General features: G+C 44.7%; 1 protein-coding gene across 1 annotated transcript in view; it reads right to left on the minus strand.

Annotated features, from left to right (window-relative positions):
* Positions 1–2,831: 2,831 nt before the first annotated feature.
* NMUR1 (neuromedin U receptor 1) overlaps positions 2,832–13,366 on the minus strand; it is a 180,176-nt gene continuing 169,641 nt past the window's right edge. The window contains exon 2 of the mRNA XM_078665586.1: positions 2,832–4,760. Coding sequence (XP_078521712.1) covers positions 4,363–4,760 — 398 coding nt within the window. The 3' untranslated portion in view covers positions 2,832–4,362. The remainder of the gene's footprint in view (positions 4,761–13,366) is intronic.

Genomic DNA, 13,366 nt, shown 5'->3' on the forward strand with positions numbered 1-13,366 from the left:
TTTTGCGGGGGAGGGAGCTTTTATGGGATTTTATTTGATTCTGAGAAGCTACTGAATATTTCCCACTGCATAGCTCATCACGATAGAGCAAACAAAATGCTTCCACTTGAAACCATGAAATAAGCATTGCTACTGCCGAGGCGGTCACCTGTCACAAAGGAATTGACACCTTCACTTCAGAAATTAGTGGCAACAAATCAGAAAGTATTGTTCTTTATCCCTGAAAAAATATTCCTAATTTTTATCTAATGCCAGATTTAAAGTTTAGTGAGGTAACTAATCTTCACCCTAAAACTCTAATTATCACTTTCTTAAACATGAATGACTTTGTTCCTCAATGCCAGCTTTTCCTTTCTGGTAAAGAAATCCATTTGTTTAAATATATCAGTTTATTTGTTTTTCAGAAAACAAGTACATCTTATCCTCAAATACCCTACAGTTATTTCATAAACACCATTCTATCATTGTTAAAAAATCTGTGACAGCAATGTTTCTTAGTTCATCTCCTGGGTGCTAGACGATGGAGGCAGGGACACAGCTGGGTGCTGTGCTTAATTTGAGCCGGATCTTTCCGGTGCTGAGCACCGGCACTTAACTGGTTCCCGGTGCTCGGCACCGGCACCTAATTGTCAACACTACACTTAGAGCAGTCTGCCAAAAGGTGGCGCTGCTCATGTCATTTAGAGATGAGCTGTATAACAGTCACTTTGGAAAAATGCCTGCCTCCCCACCCATTCCTTTGGGGACCTGGAATAATCTGAACTATCGCATTTACATGCAAGATAGATGGTTAGTAGTTGTTTTGGCATCGATGACAGGGGTGATGGGTGGTGCAAGCTGCAGTGGCATCCCGGCCAGAGCCCTGGCACTTAATATTTTACAAATTAAGCACTGGGGGAGAGGGAATGTTGTAGATGAAATCAATATGCGCATGCGCTTATGTCCCTGTGGCTGCCTGTGTCGCCACCCGGCCTGTACATCTTTTTAGTTTTTTTCACAAAAAAACACACTGGGTGCACCTCATAGAAATCCCCCATGCTCTTCTGTTTATTCCAGTAATAGTGCAAAATATAATAAAGAAAAAAATGGTGCAAAGCAGAAGCCACCTAAAACTGGATACAGTGCAAATTCACCTGCAATAACTCAAGAAACAGGACAGAAAAACACATATATTCCAAAATACAAGTGCTCACAGTTCAACATTAAAACAACACTTTCTTAATCCCGGGGTGCAGACTTTAAAAGCAGGGGTGATTCTCATGACGTGTAAGGCTCTCGGCTAATATGATACGGTGAATTGTCACTGATGTTGCTTTCTCTAGAATTGCCACGTTTTTCTTACAAATTCTCTCTTCCCCTATCCTTTTCTAGGTAGTGTCTTACTGTGCTGGTAGTCTTTGGGACCCTTTCCTATTATTGATGGGTTTTGTGTAGGCCTGGGTGGTAAATTTCGCTCCGCTCGTGGAATTTGCGGAATTTGGGTAATTTCGCGTCCCGCGGAGAATGCGAAATTGCCCAAATTTCTGCGTTCCGTGATTTTACGAATTGTTTTGCATGTTCGCGTTCTCAAAATGCGTGTTCGTGAGATATTTCCCTCCGAGCACGCAAACAGCTATTGCGAACAGTAAAAAAGCATCGCAAACAAGCAATTCCGCTTGTTTGCAGAGATTTTTACCGTTTCGCGGAGATTTACGTAACGCGATTACGCAAATTACGCCCACCTCTAGTTTTGTGCACATATACTAGGTTTTGATGACCTTAAATTATTTTCAGTCTTCTCTAGTAAACCTAATTACACTCCAAACTATCTTGAATGTGAGGGCAGAGTATTGACAAGGATGTAAACAGCCCTCAGCAGATATAGAATTAAATCATTTTTAGTGGTTATCACTTGGTTATTTGACAAGCACAGCCTGAGAATCATTTTTTTAAATAAAAAAATAGAGAACAGAATTATTTTATTTGTAATCATAAACAAGTGGTATTACGTGCACTGCACTTGTTTCTCTCACCTGACCTCAAATGAATAAATCATAAATTACAATGAATTTTACATAATCATTCTGTCCTTATTTTTATTTACCAGTGGACACTAAGAGGCCGATTATGATGTCGGACAGAAAGCCTTCGACCGCAAGTCGGAAGCTTTTTTACCGCGGTCGGGGGCTTTCTGACCGGCAATTTGCGGTCTGACCACTGAATTATGATGTCGGTGGCCGGAGTTTGAACCGGTTGGTCAATGCGGCGCAGTTCCAACCGGCTCTCGGAGTATTCCGGCCAGTCAGAACCACACTGTAATACCCTCCCATCGGGATTAGGATGTCGGTTTCCCACAGCATTTTGATGACGGCCTTTCCAACACGGAAAGGATGTTGGAAAGCGACTTTGGGGGCCCCTACCAGGACCCCCATGCCTCTGAAGCCTACGGTTGGTGGCCAAGGCCGTACCTAGGGTGCCCCCTGTAAATCCATGCACTCTGTGGCAGGTACCACGAGGTGCCTGCCACAGGGTGCAGGGTTCTACACACAACCCCATTTCTTTATGGGAGCCTGTATTACTGCCTGTTTACGGCCGTAACACAGGTTCCTATAGAGAAATGTGAGTATCCGGCTGAATAGTGTTCCGGCGGTCAGTCAGTCCCACGACCGAGACACTGTCAGTGGGATGCAACGATGACCGACATCGTTATAAGCCCCTAAATTTGATGGCAACTTGTCAACTGCCTTATTTAGTCCGATGTTCAGTCACGTGGGTATTCGAAGGAAAAAGATGCAGCTGATCCTTTTCTCAGAAGATATACTCATTGTCTCAAAAAAGAGTGAACACTACTGAGCCTGCAGCACTTATCAATTAAACTTTTATAAGCAATGAGGCACTGCAGGACTTAAGACATGATCGCTGCCACTAAAGAACAATTCACTTATCCCGAGGACACCCCCCGAAGGCAGGAAGGAGCGAGGGTCCATCTCTGTCTTTAGAACGAATGGATGGCCGGTCAGACAGGTACTCTGCGGAGTAGGGTCACTTCACAGGTGGTACTCACAGCCTCCATCTAAAGCCCACACTACATCTCCTCTTTGAGACAATTCTCTGGATGATATTAGGGTTTAGGGTTAGAAATTTAGGAAGGGCAAATGAGTGGCTGTTCTGATAATTCTATCTAAGGACACCAAGTAATATTTTACCTACTTCTTTGAAAATTGAGTGCCACAGTTTGCAGCGTTTAAAAATACATTCAATAGTTTTTCCTCTAGGGCATCACAATGATTTGAGTGTGGGGGGATTAATATTGAACTGAAGGGGTTTGCCTTTTTTCTACTGTGCTCACTGTGCAATTGGTATCGGCCTGTGTAACAAAATCGTCCGAAACCGGCCCAAGTAAACAGGTTGGCCGCAACCCCCTCCCCTTCCGTGGGGCCGGCCAAGGAGTTTGCCAGGGCCAGTTTCGGTACCCAGTCTGGCCCTGCTTAGACCCCTTACTGTGCTCTGCTGCCTTTCGGCTAGGTTTGTGCTATACAAATACCATATACATGTTAAAATCAACGCATTAGTGGCTTCCTTCTCTTCACACGCACCTCAGACACAGGATCCCAAACCCATCCAGAGGAAGACCAACATATTTTTTGATTTAGCCGGATGGAGATCTGACCCAACCAGCAAATCCTCAGCATTATACAGGGATCCTGCAATATTTCTAGGTGTGTCCTTTTCCCTGGACAAAGACATGTATCATAAATATTTGAGTTAAAATTAAACAAAGTTGGTGGCGGCATTCTTCACATAAAACGCCAGGGTCCACCAATGGCGTGACATCAATGATGACCATGGCCAGTTGTGTGCAATGTTGACGTGTGGAGATGTTTCCCAAAGGTTAGAAATATGTGTCACTCTTCCAGTTGCTAGGCTGCTTCACAGCGGATCTCCCACCGCCCACCCCCCAAAAGTGGGTCGGTGAAGACATCACAAGACAGTGGTACAAAAACCAATAAATAAGAAAAGGGGAAGCAGAAGGAACTGTGTCTTTATGCAACGTGTCTTGGGTAGTCAGGTCTGCTGCACGTGGTTGCATCTCCTTAACATATCCAGAGGCATAACGCTTGAACGCTTGTCCGGGTTGCAGGCTTTTCTTGTGCATGACCCCAAAAACTGGCCGCAGTCCAGATTCATACTGTCACCAATACCGAGAAGGTTATTAGATGCATGCCACTTTTTGGCAGTACAGTTATGCCACAACTGGTGGGTAACTCTGAGACGTTCTCCATTTCTCGCAAAAAGATCCAATAATTTAGCAATTTGCAATTCGCCAAATTACTAGTACCCGGCGGTCCCTCCAAGCGTGGCGACCATGCAATGGATGATTAGTTAGGAAAAGGAGGTTTCAGGGTCATTGGTGTTTTCACACTCCAGGTACACCTCATATTCCTCTACGTCTGAGAGTGGCAGCCCGTTGCTGGGTATGTGTTCGCACACAATGCTCCGCATGGTGACTCGCGTGACGCTGGGCGAGTACTTCCGCGAGCCACCTCTCTTCATCCGGCCACGGCACATTACTTCCTTGAACATCTCACGGAAGCGGGTGGACATCAGGTTGTAGAGGATGGGGTTGACGACTGAGCTCAGGTAGAAAAAGACGCCGGAGACGATGTGGACGTAACCAAACATCTCATGCCGCTCGCCGGTCCAGTGGTCGATGAAGCTCCACATGAGCCGGTCAGTGTGGAACGGGGCCCAGCAGATGCCAAACACGACCACCAGGATAACTGCAAGCAAAGCAGAAAGAAGCATTATTGGTGTGATAATCCTGAAGTTTCAGAGTCACTGTAAGAACATATTTCTGAATATGGACAAACAAAACTGAATTTAGATATTAAATTTCTTGGGGAGGTGATGTGGTCAACTGGTTTAGCAGTCAACTAAAACCATGCAATCAAACACCTAGATGCTAACCTAAACTTCCACACATACCTTCCCTGAGACCTTTAGTTCATATGTTTAACATTGTTTGTGCTTAGAAATAGATGGAACAATGTCATTAATTTTAAAATAAATGCTGGTCATGTATATTTTCATTAAAGCAAAAGTGCAAATTTAAGAATAAATAAAGATGCTGGTTTCATAGGGAGTGTTTAGTAGACATCCAGGTGCCGATTTACATACATTTTATGCTGGGTCTGCATCGCAAGTGAGGCAAACGTCTCAAAAGATATACATTTTTATTTACTTTAAAGCAGAAAGCTTGCTTTGCACTGGAGAGTTGCCTCGAAGTAATGCAAGTAGTGTTTTGCACTATTATGCATTATTATGCGTCTAGGTGGCATTTCATGGGTGTTACATGGGTGTTCTCATGCAACCTTCTGTAGTTTTTCTTGCAAAACCGTATATACTAACAACAGTAGACAGGGTTTGGCACCCCAAAAAGTTTTTACTTCTCCTAACTTTTCCGACTTTGCATGTGTGCTGCAGTGTACAGTGCACATCAGAAGTGGGAAAGGTTTTCAAGTTTGTCTAGGCAAAGGGGTCCATTAGGATGGCGGGCGGTTCGCCCCCGCCAGGCCAGCGGTAACCACCGCCAGCCTGGCGGGGGTGATCAGCCCGCCATCCGTGCCTGAATAACCCCCCGCCATATTATCATGGCTGGGGGGTCCGCGGCAGACGGAAAGACCGTCCGCTGCTTTTCCGCCCCGGTCGCCTTGCGAACGGGCAGAATAGGGTTCCATATGGTGGTGGTGTCTATCAGACACCGCCAGCCATATTACTATGGGCATTTTCTAGTTGCCTTTCCGTGGCGGCAAAGCCGCCACAGAAAGGCATGCGGAGTCAACCTGCGGGGGCCCGTTGCGGGCCTCCAGGGACTCTGGGGGGGTGGGGGGTGCACATGGGGGTACCTATGTTACTCCCCTGCATTTCAAAGAACAACATGGCAGGCACCACGCGGTGCTTGTCACGTTGTGCTTTGAAATGCACAACATGTATTTCTACCATTGCGGCGGCCGCTGTGGCGGGCGCATCCGAATTTCCCCCACGGTACCCCCGCCCTTATGGCGGGAGGTCCCATTCCACGATGGGATGGTGGGCGGACTAACAGCCTGATTCATGTAGCTAAATTGCACTCGCAAAGGGCCAGATTCTGAGAATCTGGCCCTTTGCGAGTGCGATTTTTGCATTTGGTATTCATCATCCCAAATGCAAAAATCGCTATTCAAGAATTCGCATATTTGGGAGGAATTGGATTTAAGGAATCTCTAATAGAGATTCCTTAAATGCAATTCAACAACCAAATAGAAATAGCGAAATCGCTATATTTGGTCTCAATTTACCACCAGGTCTGACTTGGTGGTAAATTGCGTTAATTGTGTAAAAAGCACTTTAGTGCATTTTTTTCTTTTGCATGTTACACACACACATGTCCTTTGGACATGTGTGTGCGCAACACCTGTTCAAATGTGCATTTTAGGGGTGCTACAGGGTGTCCTTTGGACACCCCTGGCACCCTTAAAATCGCTATCTGATTTGCGAATAGCAAATTGCTACTCGCAAATAAGGGATACTCCCCATTCATTCCTATGGGCCTTTTGGCCCATAGGAATGAATGGGGAGTTATTTCTTTTTTTGCGAGTAGCAAATTGCTACTCGCAAATAGAGAACATGTAGGAATCGCTATTTATTTAGCAATTCCTACATGAATGCCGTTTTGCGTGTCCTCAATAGCGAGTCGCTATGATTCGCTATTAGGGCCACGCAAAACGGCCCGTACATGAATCAGGCTGTAAGTCTGCCTGTCATCCTAATGGGCCTCATAGTATTTTGTACTGGAAGGATATCCTTTCAGTACAACACCTATGCTAGACTCACACACACAACTTTGACAGTAGTGAAAAGGTGTGCATGTTGCGCTAGGCAGCATGATTGTGAACCAGTGCTAAGCAGAGAGCAGGATAGTGTCATAACTCTGTAGATGCAATGCTGCCCTTTTCTCTCCCAGTAAAGCAGCACAGCAGCTTTGGGTGCTGAGCTGTGCTGCGCTCTGTGACATGTTTCTAAATCTGGTCCCCAATGTGCACAACTGGTCCACTCAGGGCATTCCTAGCACAATACAGAGGCTGCAGAAGGTGCATCCAGCTCTACCCGTCCCTGGATGGACCTCTGTGCAAAAAGTGGGAGACTCCTTCCTCTGTGTAAAAACATTCTATTAACCGCTTCAACGCCGCTGGAATTCCTCCGCTGTGCAGGAGAATTCCACGCGTGTGTGGAATGAAAGGCCCCCGGCCGTCCTCCGTACCTGCCCACAGTGACGTCAGACGGCCGGGGGACGTCCGACGCATGGAGGAGGTTAAAACGAAAGTCATGGATACATAACAAACCATTAATAACATCATCAAAATAAAAAAGAAGTATCAATGTACACAGGCTATAATGAAAACCTGATTAAAATAACTCTGATAGAATTACATTTAAAAAAATATATATTACACTCTATTACTTGCTGACATTACGGCTCAAAAATGACAGTTTCTTCACATTTATAACGAGGTGGCTTGTGGTTGGGCAGAAAGTGAAGGCCAAACCCCGAAAATGAACAGAGCTGGTGCCTTCAGGGCCCTCTCTGATTTGCTGAGGTAAGTGAGTTTCGAGGCACACACCGCATGCTGTTATTTCAGACATACATTTTCTTTATTTCTGAAAATAACAGAATACCCACCCTACAAGTCTATTAATGTCACTGTTATATTTGTTCTCAAAATTTCCACTAGGTAAGTGATCACATGGTCCTTACCAACTCCTTATTGGCTGTCAACAGAGAGTCCACTGGTCATACATTATTGTGATAAACAGGACATTTGTCCAGTGAGAGAAGGACACCAACCACTATTTTACAAAAAAACACCAGCTCTAAAATAATATCACTCATTTAGCAACTTGAGGTGGATTCAAAATAATGAGTCTAAAACCTATGCCTTGTTTACTTAACCTAGACCTTCGGACGCCTCGTTACTTTTTAGGTCTTGCCTACGGCAGTGCATGAGCTGTCTGTTGTTTGACAGATTGCACGCTTACAGGCAGCTTAGAGCCCACCCATTGCTCCCATTGGTTGACTTCACTGCCACACTCAATTGATTGCTTGTCAGCTTCCGGGCCTTCTATCCCGCACTTACTTCTGACTCTCTGTCCGTGTTCACTCTCTGCTGCTTGGTCTCCGACCTAATCCCCATTTCCAACCTATTACCTGTTTCTTTATCTTTTTTTTTTTTTATTAAAAGAAAGCGCATTCGCCTTATATCCAAAAAGTGAATTTTTCACATCCTTTTCTTTACTAATTCATCTTGGACTGATGCGTGTCCCATTTTCCAGGCGTAGGCTCGCGCATCATAGCACTTCCTTTTATGTTATTTTCAACCATGCTGCACAGCAGCTGTGCCGCTGACCCTTCTGCCCTTCTTTGTTTCCTTGGTGTTTTGTTAGATTTAATCATGTTGTGTATTTTGTGTTGGGTGGATTTGGCTAGGAATAAAGGAGGAACAATGGAAGCGTATATGAATGAGGGTGTTGTTACTTGGTTTACCCATTTCACCCCCTTGTTCTCATTCCCTTCTCCTGCCCCCAAACAGCCACACTCCCAGAATTTCCATCCAACACATTCTTGTTGGCTTATCTAGTCAAGGGAAGGACATCGAAGTCTGACCACTGATTACATTTTTTAATGGAACAGTGACACAACTCAAGCTGGATCCTTGGTGTAGCCATTAGCGGGCAGATTGCAGGGACTGGAGAATGTTATGATGGCTAAAAACTCTAGGCCATATTAGCAAGCAAATGCAATAAATATTGCAAATCGCGCTTATCGCGTTTTATTTTATCGCCGTCTATCGCTGGATCACATTGCACTCTTAGCGGCGTATTATCAATGCTTTGCTAAGATGCGATGTGAAATCCAGCGATAGCGGGGACTAGCGGGAGAAATCTTGTGATAATGCGAGTGCGATACAGAAAAGCATGCTAATAGGCAAGCGTGGACTTAACATAACAATCCACCTCCCTTGCTAAAGGTGGTTAAGTAAACAACTTTCCAAGTGTTAAATAGTTGCGATGAATGGTGCTTGGAGCACCTTTATTCATCGCTTCGTAGATATGGCTCCGCATTGATAATAGAGCGATGGTGTGTTAGCGACATTATTCATTACATTTTAGTGAGGAACGTCTACTTTGCATGTCATTAGCGATAAATATTGCTGAAATGCAAAGCAGCAAAACAACAGGTGCTATTGCCAGAAAACTGTCGCTAACAGCTGTTAGCCACAGCTTGCTGATAGAGCGATAAAAATATTGCCACTTTAGCGGCAAATATTGGCCTTTTTGCCCTTGATGATATGCCCCTCTGTTTTCCCATTTTTTATGTTATAACTCAGCACTTATGTTAGTACTATTAGGAATCACAAGCCATGAGAGCTACACTCAGCATTCACTAAACCTCAGTCACACACCAATTTCATCGCCTTACTCAACAACATCTTTTTCAACTCAAAGAAAATGAAGTAGACCTTCCTCAACTTCTTTATCCTCCTCACCTCTACAATGAACTACCTTCTTCATATATATCTTTGCCTATAGAATGTTTGTTCTAAAACTACCTACATACAAATGGATTGTATTACCCTTCCTTTAACTTCATAAACATCAGAGAAATATGGATTCATCCTAAAAAGCATAACCACACCTGATGTCTCTGAACTGACTTTTCCACTTTTTCTCAAGAAACATGTCAGAAACATACCAACCCTTAGAATCAACCTCTCCTCATCAACTCTGAAATTCTTCTTGTCTTCTGCCTCCACTTGATCCAAGTCCTTTTAATACTTATCTTCCGCAGTGATTGATTCTTTCTTTGATGATATGACGCAATTCTTGAAAGTTGTACATCCGCAAACCCCATCAACCTTCTATGTAATCTCAAGCCTGATTTCTATCTAACGCAATCAAACCCTTTTAAACAATTTCTTTATGGTCATTCACTCATAAACCATCACTCAGCCCAATTCACTCTCTTGGAAAGTGAATCTTATCCTCCTCTCTAAATCTGTTACTCACAAGCCATCTTGCATCAGCCTGCCTAGAATCGACAATGCCATTCTATGTATGATGGTCACTCCTCACACCCACATCAACTTCCTTTAAACAAAAATGACCAAAATAAATCACTTTTGCTCAGTCCTAACCTTGTGCTGAGACCAACCAACTACATAATAACATTGAACCTCTACTTCGGACAGCTTCCCTCAATGAATTGAATGACACGCCGTGGACTGACTTCCACTTCCATTATCCTTCCATTATCTTCAGTATACATTCACACCAATGATTCACTCTCTGCAACCCTAGTTCTTTCACTCCATGTTTCTTGAAGACATTAATGTGAGCAATCCTCTGCAAATGTTGGAAAATTAAAAACTACAACGCTTAGTCCTGGGCAAAGATTAACTCACGCCCTGAGAAAAAGAAACCCTCACACAACCTACTGGTGTCACACTTCATCATCAGGTGTCATTTTGCTCCCTATAAACCAGGATGAGCTCGATTGTGTTCCGGGAAGCACTTTGGATATTTTTCCTCGAAAGAGTCTTAAAGTGTAGATAAAAATATTTAAAGGTCACCCCAGTTTCCCATTATTTTTGATGATTTGGTAAAGTTAAAATAATAAAAAACCAGGGTGCAGGGACATCAAACCATTTTCAAACACATGACTTCTGAATTTTTAACTGTACCAAAGGGTGTGTGAGGGTCCACTAAAAACCTTTTGGGTTTCTTTTTGTTAGGACTTGAGTTCATCCTGGCTTTACTATGCAACTAAGGATACTTTTGTGTGAGTATAGTTAAGGGGTCAAGGAGGCAGTATGAGGGTTGGGCGGAACTCACAGAGTTTCACTCTATGGAATTCCATGGAGTTACATGAAAACCCCGTGAGATCAACCGCAATGGATCGCACACCGCTAGCCCCTCCTCCGGATCGCCCCTAAGGATTCTGGTACGTATAGTTCATGAGTGGTTCACCTCAGTAGGTGCAAGCGAGTACTTGTCATGTCTCGGGTCTAGATATTCTTGGGAACAGCAAGTACATACTTGCACCTACTCAGGTGAACCACTCACGAACTTTACAGTCATTCTTCGTACTTCAGGCACTTCATGTACCAGAGTGCCTAGGGGCGATCCGGAGGAGGGGCTAGCGGTGTGCGATCCATTGCGGTGGTTTCCTCTATTCGGGCTCCCTTGCGCCTTTTAAGCTGACGAGCTTCTGGAGACGCACCTGCGAATCCTGTTAGGCAACGAGGCCTGTGACGGTTACTTGGCGGCCTTCTTCTTCACCCCAGATACGTTCTCTACTGATGAGGGAAGATATCCCGAAACCCGGCCCATGTCTCGGGTCTAGAGATTCTTGGGAACAACAAGTACATACTTGCACCTACTCAGGTGAACCACTCACGAACTTTACAGTCATTTTTCGAACTTCACGCACTTCATGTACCAGAGTGCCTAGGGGCGGTCCGGAGGACGGGCTAGCGGTGTGCGATCCATTGCGGTGGTTTCCTCTATTCGGGCTCCCTTGAGCCTTTTAAGCTGACGAGCTTCTGGAGACGCACCTGCGAAGCCTGTTAGGCAACGAGGCCTGTGACGGTTACTTGGCGGCCTTCTTCTCCACCCCAGATACGTTCTCTACTGATGAGGGAAGATATCCCGAAACCCGGGCCATGTCTCGGGTCTAGAGATTCTTGGGAACAACAAGTACATACTTGCACCTACTCAGGTGAACTACTCACGAACTTTACAGTCATTCTTCGAACTTCTCGCACTTCATGTACCAGAATGCCTAGGGGCGATCCGGAGGAGGGGCTAGCGGTGTGCGATCCATTGCGGTGGTTTCTGCTAAAACCCCGTGAGATGCTGCGGAGTTCCGCGCACCGGTGGAATGAGGCACGCCGCACTACTCAAGCTGATTTTTAGAGCCAGAAGCTCGTTCCGCACTGAACAATCAGAGCGAATGGTACCATGCAGTGTGCTGGAGGGCGCTGCTCCCTAGAATTGATTTTGCAGCCACTTAAGTATATTTTTTTATGTGAGCAGCAGCTTTCTGACCTTGAATATTTGTGACCGCCCGTGTTGGGGATATCTTGCCAGGTGTCCTCCTAGAGACTTAAAATCGTGCTAGGGGATACCAAATGTCGTCCATGCATGCATAACACGGAGTGGTCAAAACTCTGCCAAAACCTTGCCAGGAGAGGGGAATTTATCGCCCACCCCTAGGCAGTATCCCATATTCCTAAAAATTTCTCTCTCTTCCTAAGATACTTACCTGGGTACTTAGGGATTCGTTGGAAAATTGAAACACCTAAATACCCGTAAGCCTACAAATCAGGCTGAACACAAGCCTAACTGTATTCAAAATCTGATTAACTCTCTACTCTCTCTTAACTTCTTGCTCATCTCTTCAACCATCTTCTCATCCACCCTGCCACTCACTCACTTACTCACTCTATGCCTCAAATTGGGCTGCTTTTTTTTCCTCCATGACTATTGTTATTTAAACCATTCTCCACTCATTCCTGCAAGCCCAACCATCATCTTTATCCTTCCCACATTCAATCTTCACTGATTCTACAAAATATCTGTGCTCTCCTCAAAATTCCCATAGGAACAGAACTCTAAACATAAGAATGCGAACCCCTCTTGGGCAACAGTTGATCCAGTGCCATCTCATCTCCTGCCCAAGCACCAGTGGCAACTCTCCCTTTAACTGCCCTCTCGAACCTCGGATGCCTCCTCAATGTTTGAAATCTGCCAACCCCCTAACTTTCCTTTGGAAACCCTCAGCTGCTTCACCCAAGCCTGCAGGCTATTGCCCTGAGCATCAGCTGATCCATGGCACATTGAAAAGGTTTGCCCCCTGTGCTGGGTGATCCATCCCGTACTGCAAGTGATTGCATTTTGTCTAATTATTTATTCCATACTACAAACTATCACCCTGTGTCACAACAAATCTTCTTCTGAAAACATCTGGAAAGTCTTGTCTTTTCTCTGCCTTGATTCCTTTCACATGCCCCATAACTTCACCACATTCAATCTAGCTTTCGAAACCTTTCCTCCACGGAAACTGCATCCCCATCTTTATTAGACATGCACACCATCATAATATATATTCCATACTAATTGCCGCACTATGTGCCGCATTCAATACATTTGACAGTGTTTCCCTCCTGTTTGTAGCCTTTATTTCTGGCGCATGACGAGGCACTCATCAGGTTCTCTTCCTATATCTCTGATCTATACTTCTCTATTCCATGGCGCTTTTTACTTCCTAATCCCGGCCTTTTGCTGGTTG

The sequence above is a fragment of the Lissotriton helveticus genome, chromosome 11 (assembly GCF_964261635.1).
Source record: "Lissotriton helveticus chromosome 11, aLisHel1.1, whole genome shotgun sequence".
Lineage (NCBI taxonomy): Eukaryota > Metazoa > Chordata > Amphibia > Caudata > Salamandridae > Lissotriton > Lissotriton helveticus.